This window comes from Rhamphochromis longiceps, linkage group LG5 (genome assembly GCF_057381845.1).
Source record: "Rhamphochromis longiceps isolate RC_006_pf linkage group LG5, R_longiceps_female_GT1.1, whole genome shotgun sequence".
Classification (NCBI taxonomy): domain Eukaryota; kingdom Metazoa; phylum Chordata; class Actinopteri; order Cichliformes; family Cichlidae; genus Rhamphochromis; species Rhamphochromis longiceps.
Window position 1 is genome coordinate 24,184,974 of NC_140561.1, and position 14,351 is coordinate 24,199,324.

At 39.3% G+C, this 14,351-nt stretch overlaps 2 protein-coding genes across 3 annotated transcripts in view; both read right to left on the reverse strand.

The window, feature by feature from the left end:
• The window catches only part of vgll4b (vestigial-like family member 4b), a 41,580-nt gene extending 36,050 nt beyond the window's left edge, over nucleotides 1-5,530 (reverse strand). The window contains exons 1-2 of the mRNA XM_085406766.1: nucleotides 5,344-5,530; nucleotides 2,567-2,640 (exon numbers count right to left, since the gene is read on the reverse strand). Of these exons, the coding sequence (XP_085262892.1) occupies nucleotides 2,567-2,630 (64 nt within the window). The 5' untranslated portion in view covers nucleotides 2,631-2,640; nucleotides 5,344-5,530. The remainder of the gene's footprint in view (nucleotides 1-2,566; nucleotides 2,641-5,343) is intronic.
• Nucleotides 5,531-8,471: 2,941 nt separating this feature from the next.
• Nucleotides 8,472-14,013, reverse strand: tamm41 (TAM41 mitochondrial translocator assembly and maintenance homolog). Of its 2 annotated transcripts, XM_085406767.1 has the most exons (8): nucleotides 13,638-14,013; nucleotides 12,907-13,089; nucleotides 12,499-12,591; nucleotides 12,163-12,313; nucleotides 11,536-11,681; nucleotides 10,006-10,171; nucleotides 9,790-9,852; nucleotides 8,472-9,517 (listed from the first exon to the last, which is right to left on the reverse strand). In XM_085406767.1, exons 1-8 carry the CDS (start codon nucleotides 13,773-13,775, stop codon nucleotides 9,426-9,428), a joined length of 1,032 nt encoding a protein of 343 aa, XP_085262893.1. In that variant the 5' UTR covers nucleotides 13,776-14,013; the 3' UTR covers nucleotides 8,472-9,425. The 2 variants fall into 2 exon arrangements, with proteins under 2 accessions (XP_085262893.1, XP_085262894.1); XM_085406768.1 differs by lacking the exons at nucleotides 8,472-9,517; nucleotides 9,790-9,852 and adding an exon at nucleotides 9,542-9,737.
• Between the last annotated feature and the right edge of the window lie 338 nt (nucleotides 14,014-14,351).

Here is a 14,351-nt window from a genome sequence, read left to right on the forward strand (position 1 = left end):
GTTGAAGTATATTTATATACGTTTATATAATTTTTTTAGCAGGCTTTTTCCCTATAGTGGTTAAAGTTGTAGTTTCTCATCGAAGTTTTTTGCTTAGAATTGCTTAGAGAAACATACAAAAAATATGGTGCAAAGAGCCACTTCGTCCCAGCATGCAAACATCGCCTTATAGATGAAGTAAGTGAAAGTGAAAGAGAAAGTGAACTGCAAAATTGATCCAGGTATCTTACAGAATGTCAGGGTGGCTGTGCAGCTGGAGCTCAGCAGAGGTTCTAAGCACCAAGCCAGAGCCTTGGACATTAATCCTGCAGAGATGCAATGCATCTCTCACCGTGAGAGAGCCTTCAATGCTTAGCACAAACGATACGGCAGAATTAAACCAGTTCTGTGAGAAGCCCAGAAGTCTGACTTTCAGGTCTGTAGCAGCTAACAGCAACATTTAAATGTTTGTTTGGTTTTGTTTAATGATAAGTGTACTGTAATCAGGAAACTTGTTGTGTTGCATTAGTTTAAGAGCACTGTCTTTGACTCAGATCACATTCTATGGAAAACCAGTTTTTCTTTTAACTGTACTCATAAACCTGCAAGGCGACATACAAACGTAGATCCAAGGCTATGATATTTCTATACTTTTCTAACTGTCGGCAGATTCTCGTGAACAAAGCCGTTACTGCTATCAGCCCATCATGGGTTCTCCTTGAAGAGTTGCCTCATGTTGTTAGAACTAATGGAAGTAGAGTTTCTTTTTAAGCTTGTACAGTATAAGCTTTCATATTCAATTAGCCTTAATATTTGGGCCTGAGCCAGCAATTCTATTTCTAAACATTACTGCAGTAATGTCAATACATTATTCATGTTCAGTAATTTTATGTCCTTCAAGACGGCATTTCTATAGTTCCCTGAAATATTTCAAACAGTGATGGCTTATCTGCAGGGGTATGCAGGGGTATGGTTGGAACAGCTGATCTGATCCAAAGCACTGGCCTAAGTGAGCCCCACTCATTCAACGTGAATTAAATCAGTTGTTGAAAAGGCAGGCCTGAGCCTCTCCCTGATCTGTGACAAGGCTCTGGTGTCAAGTGCTGCGCGGTCTCTGCAAAGGCTCGTCATAAATGCAAATGAGCCCACAGAGGTTGTTGACTTAACTGCCTGTTGGCCTGGTTGTTCAACTAACTTGAAGCTAGTTTTGGCAGACTCGCTCGTTAGCTGACTAGTGTAGCAGTTAGCTCAGCTGGCTCTCCGATTCAAGCCGTTTTCTCCGCACTATTGTGGAAACAGGTTGCGTGCATTGTCTTTGGACAAAGAGGCCATACACAGCTAACAACAAAAAGTGGCATCAGCGCAGGAGAAAAAAACAAAAACACTGCAGGGGAGCGAGGGAGCAGAGGAAGAGGGGTGGGGAGATCCCAAGGCCTTTTACTGAGAAGTACAAGGAAGCAGATATTCCACTTAATTTGAGTCAGAACATTACAGGAACACGCTGGTGACACAGCAGTTCTGATTATCTTACTGTATAATGACTTGCTTATATGTGCGTCAACTTAATCAGCTCCAAAATGGGGATCTTCAAATAACCTTCTAGCAGGTTTTATCAAAGTGAAATAGACACAATAGGAAGACTGAATCTCTATAAAATAATAATACTAAGAAACACTTGTCTCAGTGGAATTCACTGCATGTCCTGTTTCTTTTAAGAATTCAAATCATGGTATTTATGGATATAAATCACAAAAAATCACAAAGTCAGAGCTTCTAGATTTTTCTCTCAACAAAAGTACAAACATTTCCAATGCCACTCTACCAAAGACCAATTATTAAAAGTCAAATAAACAAACATACTGTGTTTCTGTGCAAAATATCAAAAATAACAAACTGAGCTGCCTCCTCTAAACAGTGCATGTCAATTATCAGTGGTATCCACTGAATGTTAAGTGTCCTTGTAGTTTTCGCTCAGCTCTGGAGCCTGCTGGCTGCAGGGAGGCCTGCTGAGAAGGACCGGCCATTTCTCGTTAATCTCGGAAGGAATTTTTTTCTGCACTGCCAGAAGCACTCAGACATGATTAGGGAAAGAGAAAGGAAATGACAGAAGAGGCCGGAACAAAAAAAGTAAGAGAAATTAAGACAGCGATGAAGTGAATGACTGGAGAAGAAGATGGACAGAAATCAATGAGAGTGACACAGACACAGAGTCAGCAGCAGGAAAGATAAAACCCCACCCTGATTTCAGTAAAAGCAGGTTAACAGCGAGGTGCTGGTTAAAAAGAAGTAGTGATGACAGTTGAAGGCCGTTGGTCTAATTTGCCTGCAAATCAGAAAGCACAATTGTACAACACAAAGACACCTATTGTCTTATGAAAGAAAACGTGGCCCGGGGGTTTAGACTGTAAATACAGTTGCACTTCATCTATATGTAGCATGACTGTAATGATACAAATCATTTGCCTGCACCTTTCAACGGTACAACAGTCAATAGAGAGGGAGAGGAAGCAAAAAAGCGGCATGCATCTGAACTCGATTTCTGCAGGCTCATAAATACAAGCAGAAATGGAAGCTTGATAAAACTTACTCTCTTCCTCATTCGCGTGAACAAACGATGCTGCTCTCGACAGAACATCCAGTGGCGTCTCCATGCTTGGATGCCTGCAGGGCAGAGAGGAGGGCAAAGTGTCAAAACTCTTTAGGGATCACTATTTGTCAGTTTAAGCAAACAAAAAAAAGGAGTTAATATTTAATTTCCTTAAAAGCTCCAAAACTGTTTCAAAGTCTCATGGTGCACAAAAGTAAAAATAAGAAATCTGACTGCTTTAACTGATGCAGAATATAAATATAAAAGATTCTCTCGTTTTTTCCTCATTATATTACAAAATGTTGCTTCTCTACTCATCACTAAGATGATTGTGCTTAGTGTTCCTTTAGCACAATCACCTGTCCAAGACTTTGCCTTTATACTAGAATAGTCTCACCTGATTTAGGTATAAATATAAAATATAATAACAAAGACATTGTAGTCAAACATTACAAGCCAGTGTTTAATAGTTGTGTCCTTTCAGCACTAATGAAACAAACCAGCCTTTACTCAAAATAAAAATGCAAATTTCTTACCAAATATATACTGTCATCAATATTAATATGTTTTGTTTTTTTTTATTATTTATAGGTTAAGTAGGTGTGTTGAGAATCTTAGCCACATACACTGGACCTTTCCCTTTTGCAATAAATGATATATTCCCAGTAAGCGTGCTTAGACTACGAGTGTCTTTGGTGCATGAATGCTGAGGGTCTACCAAGTGCTCATGTGCAACTCCTCAAAGATAACCATAACCCTGAAGTGAAAGGTTTACAAACTCTCTTAAAAGGCTACTTTAAATGCAATTTGGGGCAAAGTAAAGCGTGCAATTAATAATGTGATTAACATTAAACAAATCAAACACTCTTTAAATGGCTAAAATGTCTTTGTTTAGTTTATGTCTATTTCGTGGTTATAAGTGGACTGTTTTTAACTTTACAAGCTTTTATTTTGTTGATACTTCTATCGTTTATGTCATTAGACTGTGAAAATTATATCAACATATGGGTGTCAAATATATGACTCGTGGGCCAGAACATGCTGCCAAAGGGTTCAGTTTGGCAAACTGGATTGATTTAGAAAAAAATATATATAATAACAATAAAATTAGCTGCAAAATAATTAAATTTTTTGGGAAAACACACTGCTTCTCCTGGTGTGGTGATGGCAGCATTGCTATACAGCAGAGAAAATGTATGGAAAGACTTCCAGAGCTCCAAGAGTTCTTTAAATTATTAAATACTAATCTGTTTTTCTGGGTTTTTAAGCTCCGTGAAACTCTATATGTGAAGGTTCACTCTAAATTGTGATGCACATGTAATTACTAAATTTAATTATTAATTTCAAAAACATTATGATACAATGGATTTACTGGTCCAACTCGCATGAGATCAAACCGGACTGTATGTGGCCCATGAACTTAAATCGGCCCTGTAATACCAGATCATAATCATTAAAAAAGCCAGGTGCTTTCACTGAAATTCAAAATTGTATGAATGTTGTTTCATTGTACTGATCAGACTTGAGATCACATGTGTGACTGGTCCTTAAGAGTCTTTGTTGGATCCAGCTGATTGTCAATAAGCCTTTCACTTTTGGGCCAAGTTTGGGATTAAGAGTTTGCTGCACTGACAGCAAGCCCTTAATCCAGATGGATTGTGAAAGTACCTTCAAACACTTGTGTGGTCTGCGAGCCTCACTCATCAACATGAAGAAAGCATGGCCTACAATATATATCATTTTTTGCTGTCTTGTTCAGTAGTCGTTCTATAAAATAATTATGCTTCCTACACTGTCATTTATCATCAGCAGGAGTATGTATAAACCAGCCATCTGTCATTCCTGATGTAATTACACTTCATTATTACCACTTAGAGCTTTTTTATTCACTTTAGAGTTGTCATATTCTTATTCAGACACAGAGTTTTGTTTTCTTAGTTTGTTTTTTTAGGATTATTTTTTTAGTTCTCTCCTACAGTGTTGACTAGCTGAGCTATGAAAGGTATTTGTGGATTTATAAAATGCTCCAGCGCATTTCTCTTCCCTCTTTCTGCATTCCTAGGATACCTTGTTACTCAAGGAAAACAGAGTATCAAGCATCGTTACTACTGAAAAGCAGCCCGTACTACGACTTCAAATCAAACCGCAAACGCAGCAGGGTTACGCGGGGATACCTCGTTACTACACGGTGGTGAGCGTAAAGGAAACTCGACAAGCATTTGATGGGACAGGTCTGCGCTGAAAAAAAAAAAGCCGAATATAATGGTAGCAAGTGCGTCCACTTTTATTCCCACCGGTGAGAGTATTTATATCGGTCTGACTCAGTGCTTCCTTAACAGCGGTCCCTTAAGATGAACCCTATCCAGGAAGGATTAGAGCAAAAGGATCTGCACTGAACTCTGCCTGGCACTGGAGAGGAAATGCATAGCCTCTTGATATTGATAAGCTTTCACTCATTTCCTCCACACTCACTGCAAACAAGTGAAATCTCTAAAGGAAAAGCGTGTGGCCGAAAGCATTATAAAGTTTGGGAACCCGCCAGCACTGCTTCATATCGTGAATGAAATGTGTAAGAAGGCGCCCGATAATATTTCAGCCCTATTTTTAACCGCTCCAATACACAGGCTTCATTTACAAGCTTAATATTACAGGGAAAAAAGGGTCCAATATTTGTCCTTCGCAGCTTAGATAAACACTGCACTCTCACACTACTGGGGGAAAAAAACAAAAACGAAACAATGTCAGTGACACACAACTTCATGTTTGGCAGCACATACCTCCTTCAAGCGCCACTTTGGTATCTTCCAGAATGATAGCGTCCACACAAAAATTAACCGAAATAAAACATATGGTCCCAAAGAGAGTGCCAGAAAAATAAAAAATAAAAAAACTCAAGCCGCGACTGAGCGGTCCCGTACGAGGCCAGACAATAGTAGCAGAGCTGTCGGGACAAACTTGCTTGTAAACGAAGAGGAGGAGGAGGAGGAGGCGGGGAAGGGAGGGAGAGAGTAGGAATGCCTGGAATGATGGAATTCAGTTCCTAGCAGGTGGTGAAAGTGAAGCGCGCTGATTGGCGAAGGACGGGAGCAGTGATATCAGCATATATTATGATAATGACGCATTGCATCACATCCTCTGGAGGTTTGTAGCCCCTGCTGTCACTGTGTGCAGCATTATTAGGTCTTACTCTGAGACTCGGAGATTGTGAAACGGTTATTAGGTGACTCAAGGGCACGTTTACACCCGCGCACAGTGCGAGTGTTAACCAGTGAGAATGGGGTGTGGCAAGTATTTAGACGTACTGACATGAGACGGGATATTTTAACTGTCAAAACTGTGTTTCTGACACCTTTTTTTATATTACAGGTGTTCTGACAAAACGTCCTACTTTGGCAAAACGTCCTACCGTAAGTAGTTTATGCACATTTCTGCTGTCACAGAGTCATTCCAGCACAAATGTAAGTAGGTATGAGGGTTTGCCACTTAACTTTGCCCATCAGAGTATGCTTGTAGCTCATAATTATAAAGTCAAGACGGTTTGCCACTTCATTTTAGCCGTTAAAGAATGCTTGTAGGTCACATTCACAAAGGTAGCATGGTTTGGCACATAATTTTACCCGTCAGAGTATGTGTCTAGCTGTTATTAACAAAGGTAAGATGGTTTGCCACTGAATTCTAGCTGTAAAATTATGCTTCTAGCTCATATTCACAGAGGTAGGATGGTTCGCCACTTAATTTTAGCTGTTAAAGTATGCTTGTACGTCACATTCACAAAGGTAGGACGGTTTGGCACTTAATCGTACCCATCAGAGTATGTTAGTAGCTTATATTCACATAGGTAGGATGGTTCGCCACTGAATGTCGTGTTGTGCGCATGCGTAGAAACAACGGGTAGGATGGTTTGTCAGGTAGGATGGATTCCCAGAACACCTGGTCGAGAGGGAACAAATTCTATGTACTGTTCAATTAATTCATAGGGCACATTATAAAAAATACCAAAGAGTACATGAGTACACTGGATGGCTTTGGAAAATATGAAGGAAGGGAAGTATTTTTAAATGTTCCATGTACTTTAGTAGCTTTTTTCTGCTGATAAAGACCCTCTCCATGGTCATACTACACCAAAGTATATAAGTAATAGATAAACAATGAATTGATGAAAAGGTTCCTGTTTTTTCACTGTGCACTTTAGAAATTTCAGGGGTTCTTTGTTGGGGTTTTTTTTGTTTTTGTTTTTTTACAATGGGTGCACATAAAAGGGGCATATTCTATGAAATAACACAGCGCTTTGTTCTATAATTACAGGGCAATCTGGGCAGTAAGCTACAGCAACCCTTCCTGTTTTTTCTTTGTCTTATAGTACGATATCACAGGGATAAAATGTGTAGTTAACCTTCTTTACCCTGTCAGAAAGGGGAATTTCACTGGTTTGACCTACTTAAGCTCAAAGTTGGTTTGTGTTTGACATCTCTGCTTTATTAAGAAGTTTACAAGTTGGCTTTCGGACGTGCTATGATGTACGCTTTGGAGACGGTGGCATTAACAAATGACAGGAGGCAGTGTTGGAAATGTTAGGGTTTACACTGGGAGTGACCAGGAGGAGCACGATTAGATCTAAAAGGGCCGTTTGAGTACAGAACTCATTGTTATGTTCCTGAAACCAGTTTGAGATGATTTGGTCTTGGCGAGCTTGGGTGGTTGGTAATAAGAGGCCTAAAGCGTGTCTAAAAAATATCCTCAGCACCATGACACAACCACCACTGGCCTGAACCCTTGATATAGGGCAGGATGGATCCATGCTTTCATGCTGTTTACACCAAAACTTTGCCCCTACAATCTGAGTTAATGAAATGAACAAAACTATGGAATATCTCCATAAAACCCTGCACTCAATGCAAAAAGAAAAGAAACAAAACAAACAAAAGAGGAAGTATGGTTAGTTTTGTTTTTTTAGACACCATTTTTGTAAGAATCTTCAAGCCAAAAATATTTACTCTCATAGGGTTCTGAAAATGTAGCAATATAACACTGCACAGGAAAATTGTGTTTAACTGCAGTACTTGTATAAATCTAGAAACTTACTTTCCTACACTAACAGCAGTGTTGGTCGATTTGTGGAACTGCAAAAACAAACAAAAATGTGTTTAAGCGCAGGTCATTAATAATGCAGTAAAAGTTCAAATAGTGTCTCGATGATTCATATGTAGCGATTACTGAAGTATGAGTCATGATAAGTGCAACTAAAACACAACAGTATGACTAACTGATGTTGCTCTTTTATGATTGTACTATACTGTGATGGAACAAAGGACCTTTATGCTTTTTAGTTTAAAGAAGTTCTCTTTGTAATTTGGATTTTAAGAAGAATTAAAGCAAATATGTTAGGAAAAGCTTTTGTGATTAATTTTATATCCATGATTATGACTGAAGCTCAAAGATATTGTATTTAAACATAAACTATATGGACAGTTATTTTGGGGAAATACCTATATCCTGGAATATGTACTCATTTTGAGCTTGTTCGGTGTCTGTCTTGCTTATCATACAAAAATGCAAATTCAATTGAAACAAAGAATAACATTTTTCTTAATCCTTAAATCATCCTAGGGGAAGAGGTAGGGTATACCCTGGACTAGTCCATCGTGGGGCTAACACAAACAGATAGGGACTCACTCTCTCACATATCGACACAAACCGAGAATTTAGAATCACCATTAACTGAAAAATCTTGTCTGGACTGTGGTCGCAACTGGAGGTACACTCAGCCAGTTAATCCAATTTAAAAGACCAGCAATTTTTTAAAAAGGAGTGTTTAAATAAAACGAGGTCATAGGATGCAAGAAGCCAGAAATAACATTCCTAAACATGGCTAAATAAAATCATGCCACAGGAGAAAAAGTCTCAATTGATGTTATATTAGAAATTTTATTAAAACAATTTCTTGCAGCTGAATTACACTACAGGCCTGTTTGTAAGGAACCAATCAGTGCATCTTCCCATTAAAAGGTTCAGGTTTCCAATACAAGCTAAACCAAATAATAAAGTCAGTGAATAAAGACACACAGACTAAAGAGTTGAACATTAGAGATCTTTGGTGAAATGTGTAGGGAAATAAGTGTGCCATCCTCGTGAGGACTAGCTTGTGTTTTAGACTAGTGGAGTGAGGACGTTTTGGCCGATACTCACTTCTTATCCATTCAAAGGCCTGGTTGAGGCTCAAGACTTAGTTTTACAGTTGAAGTGTTAGGCACTCAGATGGGATGGTTATGGACACGGTAGAGGGCTCAGGAAAGCATTATGTCACAAATATCCACACAAATATGGGTGTTTGACACACAGATCCATCCACCTGACCTGTTGATAGCACCGTTCACAAAGAAAACTCAACACAACACTGACATTGATTCAGAAGACACACATGCAACCAAACTTATTCCTTCACAAAACTTGAGGTACAGGTTTCAAGTTCTTAACACTGATTTTGGGCCAATTTTACTGCATGGCCTTTAAAAGTAGTCCATTCAGACCTTTCAGTATGTCATCAGTCACTGTAGTCCATCATCCAGAAAGGCTAATCTGTACTACCAGCAAATGTCAACCATTACTCAGTCCAACTTAGAAAATGCCACCCTTTATTCATGAATTATATAAATTTAATGAGGGCTCAAGCACAGATGGTTCTTAATTTTTACACACGGCCTTACACCTGGTCATAGGTCGCATACGTAGACACTACAAAGTGATACAACCATAGGTTAGGGTGTGATTGTTCTAGATGGGGTTTAAAAAAGGACGGGCAGCATTAGATTGTCAGACTGACAGTAACAAAGACGAACAAGTTCCTGGTAAACCGACAAGGTCAAGACATCTGAGAGACCGACGGCTTCCTCCTCCCGCCCTTCCACATCTTCATCAGTTTTTTGGAGCTGTAGGATACAGTTTTCCACAATCCTGGAGGAGGGAAAGGATCACACGGACCACCCATTAACATGCATAACATAGTTCTCTTATATCACCCCAATAATTTTTTTATAATCTAGATTGTGTGTAGAATAATCAAACAATATATGATGGATACTGAGCTTTGGAGGTCTTGTTAGGCAGGTTGTCTTTAGAATGCACCAGTTTGACCAGTTCCCCCTCTCTATCTTCAGGTAAACCATTCATCTAGCTGTGGCGTACACACAGACACAATACACAGTACATAATATAAGATTTCTTACCAGCTGTAACAATGCCTTTGATACTCTGTGTTATACTGGAGGATTTCACAATGGATGAGATACCTGGGAAGCAATAAAAACAAGCTCAAACATGTAATTAAAACACACTTAATATCTGTTTCCATGACCCATTTCTTCCTCCCTCACTGCCTCTGCTTATGCCAACGTTCCTCTAAAGAGAACCGATCCCATTTCTTCGTCATCTTTCTTCTCTACCTTGTTGCACAACTGTTCCACAGTCAGGATCCTGAGCCACCTGGAGCAGGATCTCTTCCACATCCCGGTTCTTCCCTGGAGGATCAACCAGCTTTGTGATCCTTTGTTGGAGAGTCCGAGGTAACGCCATCAGCTGAGTAAATTGGCCTTCTGGGCTTTTGTCAACCTTCAGGAAAACATACAAAAATAAATGAACAGAGATACATATAGTTGGCCAATGATCATTAAACTGACTTCACGGCCCACTGCTTGTTAGTGGTGCTAGTTTCAGTCTTTGTGGAAAATATATCGTTTATAAAGATGTGAAAACCTGACTGAAGAAGTCACCTGGGTGAAACAAAATGTTTCTCCCACTGAGCAGTCCAGATGAACACAATCAGCTTTCAGTGATAGCTGGCAGAATAGCTCTACAGGTGCTTTACATTGTAACTATTAGGAATGAAAGTGCATTTTTACTTTTTTGTCATCTTTTAAAGTATGCTTCTGTAGAAGTTTATTCAGAAATCAGAGTCATTGGGGATCTCTGCAGAACTGTAAATCAGGTAAATGTTTTAAAAGTTAAAAAGAAAAAAACAAACAAACAGCCAATGCATCTCTGATCTGCCGTTATCAGACATAACCTAAGAGGCATTTTGTGTTCACAAAATTGGTCCTATTGCTCCAGACTATTTATTTACAGCTGCGAAGCTCAACATGACATATATAGGTCAATATAATTCACTAACCTCAACTATTTTAATACAAAATATGGCTTTTAAAAAGTATTAAGCTTTGATGAATAGGTAATGGTTTTAGGATCTGATCTGCACATCAACACGTGCACACGTAGGCAGCTGCTAATGCTAATGGTTGCATAATATTACTGTAACTTCACTGAAAACGTGCCAACAAAAGCAGCAAAGGTGGCACCTCGCATGTTGCTATGTGTCATGCTTTTTTTTGTTTTGTTTATAAGTGGGCTCGTGTTTACATTGCAAAAATCCCCATCTTGTAACAGATGACTGCAAAAGATATCACACACACAAAGACATACACATTTCTTGCCTCTTCTTCTCGTAATCGCTCAGAGTCATTTCTCAGGTATTCAGTGTTTCGTTGGAAAAACAGGGAGTGGTTGCAGCATTTAAAAAGTACACAGATTTGACTGCAAAGAAATTTGCCATTTATTGAGTAGACACACAGTTACCACACTATACCATTAATTACTGTAGACTTTTAGTGTGAAAATCTATTTGTGCATTTCACAAAACAGGCACGACAGCTGGATAATTTCACTGTTTATAAAAGGTCCAAAGGCACTTTAAAGAATTTATCCATCTTGTTATATTTCTGGAAATATATCGGTAGCTGTTGTTTCATGGTATTACATTTCAACGCTTAATAAGGATAATTTCTGAGGTACAGCACTTCAGTTTATTCAGCTGACACTCTGTAAAAGTACCCAATGTCCAAACTGAGCTGCGTTGCTCAAATATCAGAGATGCTGAAAGAAAGTGTGTATTCTTCTGGTGCCTGTTTACAGTATCATACCTCAAGTTTTCCTTGGTGAGGTTTGTAGACCACTTGAGGGCAATCTCTTAAGATGTTGCTATACAAAATCCTGAAGTGTTGAATGTTGTCTTTGACGATATTGGCCACCTTGGACTTATCCTCTCCAATCACCATCCTAAAATCCCCTTCAGAGGAGCAAACAAAAAAAATAAAAAAAATAACACTTCAGTTTGCCTAAGTCAGGAGCACACTCATAATCATCTCCCATAACAACCTGTAGTGTTACACAGCACTGTCATTGTACGCACACTCTTTGCTTTAAGACACTGAAAGCCTCATGATGAGGATAACATGTGTTGAATTCAAGCCATTTCATTGCATATTATCAGGAAAATTAAAAAGTTTAATTAAAATGACGTTGAATAATTCTGAAGTCTTCTGAACAAGCAGTATGTTTTTCTAAACTACAAAAGCTGGAGCACTACACCTTGGATATTAATCCCTGTGTTGACTCTGAATAACACAAGTAAGCAGTAAATGTGTGCACATGGGAGAAAAAGATCAGAAAGAGACATGGTCTTATTCTGATCTAAATCTGCAACTTGAAAGTAACTATGAAAGTATGCAATCTTCTTAAGCTCTCTGCGGTTTTATAAATCTGCTTACCAGCATAAGAAAGACCAGCTATCTGCAGGAAAAGGTCTTCCTCAGTGAAGCTCTCTGGGAGCATCAGGAAGGAAGCAGTCACAGCGCTCTTCAGGTTGGCGACCAGGGCAGCGCGGAGCTTTCGGCTCTCACTCTGGACCAGCAGTCTCACCTAAACACAAGTGCAGACCAATGCACTACGTTATCAGAAGAACTAAACGTGAATGCAACAAAAACATTGTTCTAAACCCTTGCATCCCATTTCAGATTACACATTACAATAATTATTCTAATAAATGTAAAATAATCAGCATAGTTTGTCTGAGGGTTCAATAACAGTCCAATCTGGATACCAACCGGTTTGTGCAGGCGCCCAGCTACATACATGGTCTTCCAGTGTATCAGGTCGTCAATCAGAGAGTCTGTACTTATTACCCCATATTTTATTATCTGAGAACAGGGGAGGAAATATGCAGTTAATAAATTAAACCCACAAAAACCTCTTAAAGTAAATGTACATCTGAACATGCTTGCATCACCATGAACAAATGAATGATTTTTGATTCAGACATGCATTTTGTATAGAGGTGATCCTATAAACTAACCTACAAAGCAACACAAAACACCATCACTCCTGTGACAAATTCACAGGTTATGTGAGGAGTTTTGTGTCTGTAGAGCAGGGCACATTGATGGTGCACACATAGAGAAAACTAGAAAAAGACCTACAGATGTGTTTAGGTTTATGAGAATGTAGTCATTTACCCTTCCATCCACAGGCACCAGCGTGTTGTAGTACACCGAAGCTCCGTGATCATTTTGTATGGAGCTGATCACCGTGGGACCCAGCAGCTTGAGGATGGAGTAGTGTTTGCGATTCTGCAGCAGATTCATGGTGTGCCACGTCACCGGGTCGTCCACCGCAAACACAAAGTCCAGCATGTTTTTCTGCGTGTATCAGAGGACAACAGAGGATCGAAGGCATTTCACTACATCACAACTTCAAACTGTTAAGGAACAACTTCATAGGTATCGCAGTGTATTGTGTGATTTCGTGGTAACATATACATATTGTAAATGCATGTCAGAAATATAAGAACAATCCATAGTTACACGTGTGCAAAAAGTTGTGATGTAATACACAATATGGTGTTTACATCACTGAAAACAATTTGATTCCTTCATTTTTTTTTTTAAAGACTGGTTTGAAGTATTGCAGTCTAATGCCTCAGGAATTATCTGTGTTTACATAATGATAGGACTGTTATGTACAAACAGCCTCATTCATGGACAAATATTGAGTCCATGTCCCAACATACACATTTTCAATGATGTGTGTAATATTATAGGCAATACAGCAGGGTAGATGGCTCCCTGCCACAAATACAATGTTGTACAGTTAACTTGCGGATTAAAAATGTGTAAAATATTTTGTATACAATACTTACAGTGCAGATTTAACGCCACGAGTACTCAGAAACAGCTATGTGTCTTACCTCCATTTGACCTTGGCTGGTCCCATGCTGTTTAAAAACGCCCGATCCGTAGGCAAACGCTAAGCTGATGTCCTGAGGAAACTGTGACAGTATCCGTCTGTAAAGCACGCTGGTGTTGTGCAGAGCTGGAAGAGTCATTTTGAACTAGCAGAGACACCTGTCCTGCAATAACACGAGCTGGTTAACGGCGGGAAAACCTATTAAATAAGTCGTAAAATACAAACTCGACTCCGTGAAGTATGAGAGACATTTCAGACGGAAGGCCTCAGTGGCACTAAGCACGATCACGGCCAGTGGACAGGATTAAAATGACCCAATTTATCGTTAAACGTCCATGGTGTCAGTTTAGCTCAGCTGTGCACTTCATAGTCGACGAAAATATGCGTCACAGACGCCGCTCCGCACCGGGGGCTGACGGGAGATGTGGTTGGTAATGGGAGGTAAGCAACGGGAGCCGTTAAATTCCCTTTAATCACCCTTAATACACGTGCGTTGTATTTTTTACAGAAATACTTGTATATTTCAACGTATTACTACAGTTTACTACTTGGAAAACAATTTGAAGACGTTTGAACCGCTTTATATTTAGCCAGTAGATGGCAGTTTTACATTAGGTTTAGCAGGAGGGAATGAGGTCATGCTAATTTCCTATGTGGAGTCGCTTTAAAAAAAACTGAACCAGGGCGAGTTTTTATACGTAGTTTCTTTTTCAAA

Bases quoted from the DNA above. Each gene is read 5' to 3' on its own strand.
- tamm41 (XM_085406767.1), bottom strand. From the start codon at position 13,775: ATGACTCTTCCAGCTCTGCACAACACCAGCGTGCTTTACAGACGGATA. The intron at 13,090-13,637 runs GTAAGACACATA...TGATACACGCAG, and splicing joins CCAGCCAAGGTCAAATGGAG to AAAAACATGCTGGACTTTGT. The intron at 9,518-9,789 runs GTAAGAAATCTT...TCCCTCCTCCAG, and splicing joins CAAAGGCATTGTTACAGCTG to GATTGTGGAAAACTGTATCC.